The sequence below is a fragment of the Protopterus annectens genome, chromosome 10.part0, assembly GCF_019279795.1.
Source record: "Protopterus annectens isolate FY-2018-M chromosome 10.part0, PAN1.0, whole genome shotgun sequence".
Taxonomy (NCBI): domain Eukaryota; kingdom Metazoa; phylum Chordata; order Ceratodontiformes; family Protopteridae; genus Protopterus; species Protopterus annectens.
The window spans coordinates 1,223,740,130-1,223,753,576 of NC_056744.1; the positions used below are offsets into that span (position 1 = coordinate 1,223,740,130).

Consider the following 13,447-nt stretch of genomic DNA (forward strand, 5'->3'; position numbering starts at 1 on the left):
TGATCCTCCATCAACCAACTATTACACCCAGGCTCTCAAAGCAACCCATCCCCTAACCCACACAAAACCCCTACCAAACTTGCCACCTTCTCCAACTTCATTAACAGTATAGCTAACCTAACCACCACCTTTTCCTACAGTTAACACCACCATCACCAAGACAGTCGATGGCCAAATCATCCAAGAAAACATTCAATTCTCTCACCCCTCTCTAAAATACTGAAAAGATGCATTCATGCCCAACTCCACAACCACCTACTTCAAAACCAAATTCTATCACCCACTCAGCAGGATTTCAGACGAGGACATAGCACCACTACTGCCCTCCTCTCCTTCCTTGATACAGTTAACCAGGCATGGGATTCTGATAAAATAATCACTTCCCTTTTCCTCAACCTCTCCAAAGCTTTTGATACTAATTCCCACAATACCCTCCTCTCTAAACTATCCACCCTCCACCTTTCCTCACCTACCCTACAATGACTCAATAGCTCTCTCTCCAATAGGGAGCAATCCACGAAATGGCAACAATCTTACTCTCCCTTCCTCAATACTTAAACAGGGGTACCCCCAAGGCTCCATAACTTGGTCCTGTCTTATTTAGCATCTGTATTAACTACTTTCTCTACACTCTCCCACAATGCTCAGTAATCCAGTATACTGATGACTCTACAATAATATGCACTGGAAATTCCAGCTCTAAACTCCAGCAAATATGTAGAATGCTCTCACATCTACTGAATCTTGGATGGTTATCATCTTGCCCTAAAGCCAAAAACAACTAAACTAGTAATTTTACCCCTATGAAAACCACTCCCTTAGATAAAAACTCTTCACTATACAAGCCCAAGACAATACCACTATAGAAGTTGTCCCACACACTAAACTACTAGGCATTATTAGAGATGAAAACCTTCACTTTGACCTACAGAAACAATAACATTAAAAACACACACCAAAAGCTTGGTATGCTCTACAGGCACCAACTTTCTTAGCCTCTCTACTAGACAAACACAACTACCTTTTTATTACCCTGTCTCCTTTATAGTGTCCCTCTCCTCACTAATCCAAAATTCTACAAAATTCAAACTTGATGTGTTGCAACAGAATAGCCAAAATTGCCACCAAGGCCAAATTCTTGTCCCATCACTGTTACTCACTGAAACAATTAGGCTGGCTGGAACTCCCCCACCATTTCTCATTTACCCAACTAACTACAGCGCACAAAATAATCTACAGACCCACAGACTCTACTGCTCTCTCAGCTCTACTTGTCAAATACCAACCCAGCAGGAAACTAAGATCTGAAAATCATCTACATCTAAAAGAAGAAAAGCCCTGCTGGTCAACTCTACTCCACCACTGTCAAACTATGGAACTCACTTCCACCTTCTATAAGAAACACAGGCAGCACAAATACTGAAAAAAATAATCTCAACTCTTCCTGACTATGTACCTGCTCTATAACATAACCTCTTCCTTAACCTTATATGATAACTAAACTCTTATGCTTTTTGCTACTAGTGACTGATGAAAAAATAATAAATATAGAGAAAGTATCATCTCTTGTTGATACTGGTGCAATAATGCTGAATATCATCTCTCTGTTTATACCTCTCTGACTGACTTCATCTGGCAACCAACTAAACCCCTGCTTTTATGTATATATTCTGTATATATTACTGTAATCAAACCAACTAAATTCCTGGATTTATGTATACATTCTGTATATATTACTGTAATCACCATGTGTAACACTTTCTACTTCTGTACCAATTAATGAATTTATTTCTGTACCCGTGTTCTTGTTGGGGATTTTCCCTCCGGACCTCCACTGAAAATGGGCTCTTTTAGGCCCAGTGGACTTTCCAGGTAAACAAATGCAATCAATCAATAAATCAATCAATCTACCGATCTAAAAACACAGTTGTGTTATCACCTTAGCATAACCGTGGATTACTCACTTCTGCAATCACACATACAGGGATTTCTGCCACAGGCCTAGTCCTAATCCTGGCCAGAGCTAATTTTCCTTTCCCTATGTTGATCTTATGTCTCTGGCCTCCTGGATGTCTCCATATTGTGTATAAAAGGACATATGGTTTGTCATATTCTGCTCTGTCTTGCCTCCACCTAAGGAATGTCCAGATTTTTGTCAACTAAGAAACTTCTTTTTTGAGGCACAACATGTCCTGGTAGGCTTCCAAACCCTGAATAGCATCACAGACAGGGACTCAAGGTAAGCTGTAAAGAAGATGAGACAAGGGTATCTGCTGAAGCTAGGAATACAAAAAAGGGGAGGGGGGACAGGAGCTTTGAATATCTCCAAAAGGGAAAGGAGTATATTACCAGAATCTGGAAGTGACTATGCTTGAAAACCTACAATTATACGTTGATAGCACAACTGTAATATGCTCTTCATGCAAGTCACTGTGCAAGTCAAATTCAAGGATTACTTCCAGACCTTTCCTTTGGCATCACCAGAGAGGAAGACATGCCCTTCAGGACTGCTTCAGCAAATCTTGACCTAATTCAAGACATAATAGCTGACCAGTAGTATTTGGAGAATGTAAGGATGGAGGACAGTGGCTCCTTCCACAGCTGGAACCATGGTAACTCTTGCTGGAGTGTGACATTATGCCTCCTGGTAAATGTTTGTTATGGAATTTGTGGTAGGTGATAATATTGTGCTTTGAAATGGGTACCCCTTTTTCATTCTATGCAATGGCCCCAAAAAGCTGAACTGTTTTTCTGTATTTTTTGGTCCTAAGTAGTACTTCAATTGACTTTTGGCATCTAGGGTATCAATCATCTATCCTTTCCCCTTTGTTGTGTTGCCTGTGAAAGATCACAGGGAGAGGGGATGGTGCAACTTCTGCCTCAGCTTTTGACATAAATGTAGAGTCAGTGTGCAAGTTAGCACGGTCATCGTGGAAAACCAAAACTTGAACATTAGGGCCTGTAATTCTAATTAATGTCCAGATGAGGTGATTATCACCAAAAGATACTGGTTTTCATGATAGAAACTTAACATGCATTACACCTGATGGCTCAAAAGAAGTTTTGAGATTTCTAGTACAACATTCAGGTCCCAAGGCTGTATGATTGACCTCCCGAGGTGCCAAATTGTAGGACTCCTTTTAAAAACTACCGCCTAGCCTAATTATTGAAGGGAGGAGGGTTCTCAGAGAGGCACTCCCATGGTAGGTAGATGGACCATAATGGAAGCATATGTCAAGCCTGTTAGAAACAGCCCTAGGTTCTATGACAGTGGTACCTCTGCTTCATTAGATGTGAAGCCCCCTCATTTGACATCACAGGGAGAAATCTCTTCTACGTTGTAAGATATGATTTGCTAGTGCCTGGTCTCCTGGCCTCCCCATTACTGCCTCAAGTTTAATAAGATTACATTTTCCAGAACTTCAGATGGGAGATTTTGACTCCCAGGTCTAATAGCCCTTGCTCTGAGCCAATAGGTTCATCCACCTGTACAGGATTACTAGGCCTTCCCTGGCCATCAATCTGAAGTGAAAAAAACAATGTTGCCTAGGGCAAAGAAGGAGCTATAAGACTACCATTGGCTGGAACCTCCTGAATTTTTCAAATCACTTTTGCAATTAATGGCAGAGGTAGAAAGGTGTATAAGAACTTGCCCTTTTATGAAATACTGAGTATCTTCACTGGCCAAGCTTTTGAATATAAGATTCCAGAGTAAAACCCTTTTGACTTGAAAGTTCTCATATGAGGCAAAACAATCCATTTCTGGAATTTCCCATTTCTGAGTCAAAGATTTGCTTGTGCAGTTGCCTCTTGTGTGGGCCTGCTTAGACAATCTGCCCGTGTACACTCTCTCATGCTAGGATGTAACCTACCTTCAATATCAGATCTTGTAGGTTCATAGTTAAGTACTACACCAGTAGCCCTTGCAGGTCATCTTAAGCTGAATTTCCATTTTGGTGCTTGTATTCATCTATCCCATTTGGTATTAGATTGGCCTTACCCATTTGATGGTGAGTAATTGTATATTATCTCTACTGAGAATAACTTAATATCCATTCATGAGGTAAAGCTAGTGTCCATTAGTAGTACAAGGGGGCAGTGTCGGGGTAATTTGTCTACTCTCCATATAATCCAAGATGCTCTTGAATATGGACAGGAACAAGCTTGATTTATATATGGATGGGGAGTGCCAGAGCAGTGGTGTCTTTTGCAATATATATATTCCTCCAAATTGTTCTGTTGATGTTGTAGAAGAGGTTTATATTCCTGGATGGAGTACTTCTGATGCTATTCAACTTGCTGATGTGCAGCAGATCCAGCAGTAGAGGGTCAGAGGATACCCTTGTATGCCAAACAGTTCACCTCTTGGCAGTCTAAAATCTTGGAAACTGGCCATACAATGTAATTTTGCTCAGATGACATGAACATATTCTACATAGGTTGTTGATATATCACATGACAGTGGTATTGCCCATCACAACCCTCAGGGTTTGTGGAATCCACACGAGCATACTGAAATGGCAACCGTTAATATGGAGTTTGGTCTCAGTCATGTAGCAAGTGCTCTGTACCTTTAAGCCTTGTGCATGAGCCCCCAGCCTGGTTTGGCACATCTATGGTAAGTGCTCGATTGTGGGCCAGGGGACAGAGAGGCATTCCTCTGTTCTCTTGATTGGTGGATACCCACCATTCTAACTTCCATTTTATGCAAGGAGATGGTGGGATGGCATGCTTCAGCATGTGCGCAAGATGATCACTAAGATTCCTTAGATATCACTGACGGCCTATCAGGACTGTGGCTGTTTTGTGCTCTAGGATCCCAAGGATGTCCCTGGTTGTCCATGCAGCCTTTTGTAACATCTGTTAAATAATTGTATAAGAGACGGAACCCTGGACATGGATGTCCAGCAGGGCCTGCAAAGAACAGAAGTCTCTACAGGGGTTCCACTTTAGACTTCTATAGTTTCATGGTGAACCCCCAATTTCTACATGCACTTTTCAGATGACAGGGTCTGTATGTTCTCCTTCACAGGAGAAGCATGTGAAACACAACTGTGCACCTAGAACCCAGCAGAAGACTTAAAGCAAAAAATAAGAACTATTGACCTAGCCCCTACAAATGACAATGCTACAAGGGAGGAAAACCCCCTAAATGGTACTTATCTGCTCTTCCATTCTTGGCCTGACATGATGGACTAATGAATGCCTGTACAAAGAATACAAAACAAAAAACTGAAGATGGTGGACCACAAATCCCCTTTGTACCACAACATGGAGATGTCCGGGAGGGTAAGCGACACAAGATCACCACAGGGGGATGTGAAACAGCTCAAGCTATGACGGAATGCAGGACTCTGGCTGTGGCAGCATTCTTTTTGGTTATGACTTAAAAAAACATATATAGTTATTGTGCTGCAAGAGAGCAATCAGTCTCTACGTGAAACATGGTTAAGTAATCACAGGGCTTTGCCTGCCTACTTCCTTAAGAGGTATAAATGGAAAGGGATTGTAAATGTTCTAATACAGCTTTCATTTAATTGAAATTGCAACATTTACTTTTTGAATAGTACAAATGCATACCACATACTTAGGCATACAAACTCTCTTTAAAGATACTGACAGATACTCTTCACAGGAATATAGAGAACTCTATTATTCATGTGCTCATACAGGATACATCAACTCTGACTTCTTGCCATGTATAGTCTTGTAGGAAGCAATGTGTTAATAGGGTGGGACTGGAATCAGGACAGGTGAGGTGAGCAGATGAGGACCCTGAACCTCAATATGGCAGAGAAGTACACTTTCTTGACATCTATCCAAGGATCATGAACCGTCTTCTAGCAAGGTGACAAAATTCCAAGGTCTCTGGGAACCAATATAGGCAGAAAAACATCACAAGGGAATCTGCACTAGGATGCTATTATGTTGCTCTTCCAACTCATGCAGTTGGGTTGGTGGAGGTCAACTGTCTTCTTGGAGGATGCAGGGGAAAAGTAGGTATGCCTCACATCTGCCTTGACAGTATCCTGAAAGTCTAGATTCAGAGGAGCAAAAGTGTCTCACTTGTGTTTCTGGGGATGAGAGAAGTTTCAGGCCAGTACAAGTTGCTCCTCATAAGCTTGAATTCCTCCTCTCTATGAGAGATGGATAGAGGGGTGGACTCATTATCCTTGTCTGTCTCGGAGATGATGGCCTTTGGATTTTCACATCCACTGCAGGAGCTGAAGTGCAAGACAATAGAATACAACTGTGATAATTTAGCTGGCACCTTAAGGGTTTGAAGCCTGACACTGCCAATCAGATGTGAAGGCTCAAGTTCACTGCCACCAAAATGTGATGTCCTGTCTGGCACTGACAGGGTTTGAATCCCATCAGGGTACCACCAAGGTATGGGAGACAGGGGTTTAATCCATGGCTTTACTCCACTGCACCATACACGTCTGATGGTTACCAAAGAGGTGGTCTCTAGTCACACAACTGCTACTCAAAAAAGTTCACACAAATCAGATTCAAAAAAACTATTCACCAAATGAAACCTAGCCCTCAAAGGCATAAATGGAATAAGTATTGCTGCCTTGGGTATGGGCTTTTAACATGTACACGAAGACTAGTAAGGGACATTGATCACATAAGACCCAAGTCTTTGGCCTAGCACTCCATGCCCCTTTCTTACCATGATTTCTGTGAGCCACAGTTAACTGCCTTTCAAATAAAGTATTCTATGTATGTGCACACACTACCCAGGGAAGGCTGGCAGAATTCTCTATTTTCCTTCAGCTAGCATCCTAGCAAGGGTAGCACACTGCCACCACCCTAGAATTACTGGGTTACAGACTCAACAAGTACTGTAAAGTCTTGATTTAGCAAAATAAAATTAGAAAAATAATTTGTACTGGTGAAGTGTTTAAGTAAGTAATGTGGATACTTCTGTGGTATTGATTCATATAATACATATACATTAAATACTAGCCAAAATATATTCAAAGTGAATAAATTAAAAAGTGTACTTAAGACAAAGATGGTGCTGACAGACTAAATATGCGGAGGTAAATAACTTGTCAGTCAGAAGATAAAAATGTCAGCTGTACAGGACAAAATATTTAAAGAAACTCTGCAAGCTAGATAAATACTCTAGCTATTTCTGACAGGATACAGAATCCTTACTGTTGTAAGTTCCTCATGTATACAAGGCAGAATTCAAACTCAGATTGATGTCAGCAGCAAGATCTTTAAACAAGACTGACTTTAGCTTATCATTTTCCCACAGAAAACATTATACTCATTTTTTACCAGTTTAGATCCTCATGCACAGTGGGGCAGTTTCTCAAGAACCAGAATTACATGTCTTCCTCCTTACACAGGAGAGAAAAAAAAAAAAAAAAAAACGGCATTCCCACCTTGCTTCTAAATGCTGTTTACGTAATTTGATTATGGTCCCTTTTCATAGCATTTCAACAGCATTTTTATTAACTTTTGTTTTCTGATACGGGTAAAACAGGAAGGTGCATGCTAAACTTCACATATAAACTCCATGAATTTTCCCTTCATTTGCACATTCACTGTGACAAGTCACAAAATATGGGCTGCAAAAACCTTGACTTTAGGCCTTGTTTAGTGATCATGGATAAACACCTCTTATAAAGGAATTTTAAAGTTCAGGTGAAAACAAGAGAACGAATGGCAATTTTTATCCCTCCAGTAGAACAAAACAGTAATGTCCACCATCTCCTGTTGGCTTCTGCCCCTTACATAGAAACCCTGGTGTAGGAAATTAGTATCGCATCCAGGGACTGGAAGTTGCTGGCAGACAATATTTGATGCTACCTCTAAATTCCAAAGGTGGACTTGCGTGCAAGTTCCACTAATATACCAGAGACTTGGAGCCTGCAAGATCTAGAGATTTTGAGGTCTGGAGTGAAAGGTTCATTTTTCTGAAATAAACACCCTTTCGAGGCTCCCTGATGATAGCATCTCTTGCTGTCTTGTTCTCACCAGGAGAGGTCAAAGCTGATGAAATACTGGCTTACTGCAAGTATGAAGGAGAAAAAAATATTTAAAATAGAGATGCACTATAAAGGACAGATGATGTTTCAGCTATATGGTGATAATAGGAAAACTCTAAAGAACTCCTGAATCCAGTAAAGATGCCCTCCTGTGAGAAGCCAGTGCCAGAAGCACCTGATGAGATCAGATTTATTTCTGCAGAAGAGGTAACACTCAAGAGCAGATGGCATCCATCACGAAATGTGGAAGGTGCTGCATATGCAGGTGGAATGTGATGGCTAACACTAATTTTCAACACTGTGTGGAAAGCTGGGACAGTACCCTCTGTATTAGCAAACTGGAGCAGTTGAAGTGTTCCAGTTATACAGGCATCAGTCTCCCTAGGAATGTATATGCCAGAAGGATGAAAAAAAAATAATAGTCAAGGATCTAATTTCAGAGAATGATGGTGTGTTATACACTGGTTCTGAAACTCTGGATCAAAATTTTCTTCTTGTACAGATGTTGAAAGTATCATAGAAGTTCACCAATACTGTCTTCATATGTTTTGTGGACCTTCAAAAGGCATGTGGTTGCATAGTCACACAGGTTTTGTATAGCAAATGATACAGCAGTAAGAGTGGTGGCATCCTACAGCCTCTGCTGTGTGCCACTGTAACTGCATTTGATGAGCAAGGATTAGATCCTCATTCTTCCAGTGTCAAATGCAATTAAGGCAAGCCATAAGACTCAAACAAGGGTGTGTCTAAGTCTTCCCTTATATTTGTGATTTTCTTGGACAAGCTATCAAAGTATATCCACGGTCTGGAGTGCATCAAGTTTGAGGATGAGGGATGCATCTTTATCATATGAAGAAAATTATGTAATCTTAGCCTTAAGTGACTGTCACCTTCAGCACACAGTTTTTTTTAAGTGACAGAAAAGAAAAAAGTCCAAATTAGAGGTGACAGATCTGTCCTGGAAAAGAATGTCTTGCGCCTTTCAGGTGAGGAGAAGCAGCTAATGGAGGTGGAGTTTTTTTAAGTATCTTTGGGGTGATGCTCATGAGTAAGGAGGGGAAGAAGAAAGAGGAGACTGGGAGAATGACTACAGGAGTGGTGCTGCAGCAGCAGTACTACAGAGACTGTGGTGGTGACATTAGATGCGAGTCATATGGCAGAGCTTTGAATTTAGTGATCAGTCTATTTCTCCGTCCACACCTATGGTCATCAGCTGCAGGTAGGAGCAGACAGGATGAGCTTCCAGATTCAGACGTCAGAAATAAGGTTCCTTTATGGGGGAGATGGATTCACTGTCTGTGATGCAATAAAAAAGCTCAGCAATCTGGGAAGACCTCAGAGTACAGTTGTTGCTACTCTATGCTGACAGAAGTCAGCTTTGTTGGTTTAGGCACATTGTGAAGATGTCACTTAGGTATTCTCTCCCAAGGAGATTTATCAGGTACAGCCCACTGGAAGGAAGTCTTTGGGCAAATCCAAGACACAATGGAGGATCACATTTCTCGTGTTGTCTGAGGGCAGCTGGTAATCTTATGTATGAGATGGAGACTACTGCTGAGGACAAGGAAGCCTGGTCTCTCCCACTGTGCCCCCCCTCACCAGGATAGACAATTCAGAAATGATGATAGTTTGCAAGCTATAAGCAAAGCTTCGGAAAAACTGAAAGTTGGACTACTGATGGTCTTGAGTTATACCTTCCCAAGTCATTAAGATTAGAATGCCTGAAAAACAAGCAGCTGAATAACTTCAAGTCAGGTTAATTTTATATTTATTACTACATTAAAGTAAGCTCACCTGCTGAAATGTTGCTTCCTCAAGGCCTAACCTACGGAACTCAGCAATAATGGCTCGTAGGAACATCTGCTCCTGTACAGATGCAGTCCTAAAACACAAAAATAAATATTAAATGAAATACTTCTGATAAAAGTTTACTTCTCCCCCAATGATGACTTGTTGGGCAGAGCTCCTTCTAACTGACCAGTCATGAAGTCACATTATTTCACAGTCTTTTCAGTGTCTTGTCTGAACATTACCATAAATTCCTAGTACCTAGAAAACCTACTGTTACTTTGGAGTTGAGGGCTTGTTCACCCCATCATACATCAGGACCATTTACATAAGAAAGACAACCGGCATACACATTAAATTCCCACCGCACTATTTACCTGTGCACAATATATTTTCAAGAACTCTTCTGCTTCATTTGTATATAATCCTTACATTTATTTACTCATTTTCCTGGAAAAAATGCCACTTTTTACATTTCATTCATAGTGACAGTATTTGACAGGTCTACAATTTTTACTCACACATGCATTTTCTCAGCTTATTTATATTGGTTGATCTACTAGAAGCCCCCAACCTCATCCTCGATGGGGTCCGCTTGTCAATACATAAAAATGAATTAGCATTTTTTTAAAGGAATCCAGCTCAACTGACTAGTTCTAAAGAAACATGACATTTAGATAAGAGCTCATTCAAGAGATCACCGATTCATCCAATAGCCACCAGCTAGCACCCATGTAGATCTGCCACTACATTATTAAAAGTGATGTAATAATACACGTATCTGACTGCAATTCCAACAGCAGCTGTTGATAGAGAACTACTCAAACACAGCAGGCTGTTAGAATGGTACAAGCCCTCTAACAGATAAACTAAGAATTATTTCTAATGCATTTAATGTAGAGGACACTCCTTGACAGGGTTTTGATTGGGCTGAATGCCGGGTAATACCACTGTGGATGACGTTAAAAGATAATTCTAGGTTGCAGCTCAGATGGACATATTGTACAAACGACTTCCAGCAGTTGAGGCAATAATACTAGCTGAAGATAGTGCACTTACCATAAATGTAGATGTTAGAGTGTATTCACTGTTGCAGTCATTACATTTGGGTTATCTGCTTGCAGTAGCCCTCAGTCGGCCTGATTAACAAAGTCTTGGGTCCTACGTTGGTTACTGTCTCTTCTTCCGTGACGTCAGGTTGCTAGGGGTATAAAACATGCAGTCGACGTGATTACATCAGTTTATCTTACCCCAGATGTCAGGTGCCCTCCTAATGGGAAGCAATTAAATCTATAAATATACAAGGTTATACCACAAACAAAAAAGCAAATACACCAAAAAGCTTTTAAGCATTGAAATGGAGAGACGAGGTATAGCCAAAAAAAGTCAGTGGGGTGGAGGGAGGGTAACCAGGACTGCAACAGTGAATACACTCTAACATCTACATTTATGGTAAGTGTACATGACTGCACTATGTCCTTCGTGTTTCACTGTTGCAGTCATTACATTTGGGTAGATTCTCACAGCTAAGGATGGGAGGAGGAATTTAGATAGCATTAGGACCAGCTATGAGGCCCTGCAAAACTGCAGTGGCAAAGCCAGCTCTGGATTTAGAGAAAATGGGCAAATGATAATGCTTGGTGAAAGTATGTACAAAACTCCAGGTAGTAGCTTCTAGGATGTCCCTGGTAGGCACGCCTCTGAGAAAGGCTGTAGAGGTAGATGCAGCCCTGGTTGAGTAGGGTCTGATCCCCTTGTGGGATTGGTTTTCCATGGTGCTTATAGCAGAAAAGAATGCAATGGCCTATCCATTTGGGAATGTTTTGTTTTGAAAGAGCCTTCCCCTCTGTCCCTGCAGCAATTGCCACCAGCAGTTCAGATTTCCTTTGAGGATTAGTCCTGTCCAAGTAGAATCTAAGTTGTCTGTGCACATCTAAGGAGTGCAGTATCCATTCCCCTTTGTTCTGTGGATTAGGAAAGAAGGTTGGCAAATGAATGGACTGACTAAAGGACACATTGGATACCACCTTTGTCATGAAAAAGGGATTGGTCCTGAGGGACACCCTGTCCGCATGAAAGATGATGAAAGGCTCCACTGCCATAAGGGCCTGTAATTCAGATACCCTTCTTGCTGAAGTGATGGCTAAAAGGGAAGCTGTTTTCCAAGAAAGGAATTTTAAATCTGCAGTAGCAGCTGGCTCGAAAGGAGGAAGGGTGAGTTTCTCCAATACAAAGTTAGTGCCCCAGGCTGGAGATGGAGCTCTCCTGGGTAGTCTTAAATTTTTGGCCCGTGTGAGGAACTGCTTGAGCAGTGGATGAGAGAAGAGGGGAGGTTCTGTGTTATAATGAGCTGAAATGGCTGAGGCATGAATTTTTATTGAGGAAAAAGATAGGCCGTTGTGAAGCATCTCAGTTAAGTATTGTAAAATCTGAGGTAAATTGGGCACTGCTGTGCTCATCCTTTGAGATTGGTTCCAGGCACAGAATCTTTTCCATTTTTCAGCATAAGATTTTCTAGAACTAGGCCTCCTTGCCTCTAAAATTACATCCATCACTGGTTTACTGAGGGATGGTAAAGGAGAGCTTAGGTAATTAGGCAGGCTGCTAGGTTCAGTGTTTGAAGGTAAGGGTACGAAATCTGGTTCTCCTGCTGAGACGGCAAGGTAGGAGTCTGAGGCAGATGCCATGGGGCCAACAGTGACACACTGCGCAGGAGGGGGTACCAGTGTTGGCGTGGCCAGACTGGTGCAATCAAAATCATTCTTGGTTTGTCTTGTTTGATCTTTAGTAGTACTTTGGAGAGCAGAGGCAGAGGAGGAAAGGCATAAACTGATAGGTTTTTCCAGCTGAAGGACAAGCATCCACCTTCCAAGCTTGTCTGTGGGAAGTCCTTGCGCAAACTTTCCAATTGATAGTTCTGGGGGTAGGCAAACAGGTCTATATCTGGGCTCCTCCATTTGCTTGTCAACATGTTGAAAATCCTTGGTTCCAGTTTCCACTCGTGTGGGTCCATTATGTTTCTGCTTAGTCCGTCTGCCAGTGTATTTAGTTTTCCTGGCAGGAACTGAGCTTGTAGATGCACTTGGTAGCTCAAGGCTGTGTTCCACAATGTCATGGCTAATCTGCAGAGGGGGTAAGAATGTGTACCTCTCTGCTTATTTATGTACCGCATAACAGTGGTGTTGCCCGTCTTTACCATTAATTGTCCTGGAAGAATGTGGTCTTTGAAGGCTGTCAGGGCATTCTGTACAGCTAACATTTCTTTATGATTGATGTGAAGGTGCATTTGAATTGGGTTCCATTTGCCATGAATGCACTTCCCTGCCAGGTGCGCCCCCCCCTCCCCCCCATGCATAGTCTGATGCATCTGTTAGGGTTTGGGCGGCAGGGGTTAATGTGAATGGTAGTCCCTTGTTTTGGTGGCAGGCCTCTGCCCACCAAAGGGACTCTAGGCGTAGACAAGGAATGATAGGAATCACTGCTTCTAGATCCTGAGACTGTTGACACCATAGGCTTTTTAGATACCATTGTAGTTTCCTCATATGCAATCTTGCATATGCAATTAGAAGAATGCAGGAGGCCATGAACCCCAAGGCTTGTAGTATTTGCCTTGCAGATAGCAGGGTTTTTGTGGCCACTTCTTTGAAGTAGGG

General features: G+C 41.7%; 1 protein-coding gene across 1 annotated transcript in view; it reads right to left on the reverse strand.

The window, feature by feature from the left end:
- The window catches only part of ORC1 (origin recognition complex subunit 1), a 967,334-nt gene that overhangs the window by 90,867 nt on the left and 863,020 nt on the right, over positions 1-13,447 (reverse strand). The window contains exon 15 of the mRNA XM_044086852.1: positions 9,801-9,888. Within this exon, the coding sequence (XP_043942787.1) occupies positions 9,801-9,888 (88 nt within the window). The remainder of the gene's footprint in view (positions 1-9,800; positions 9,889-13,447) is intronic.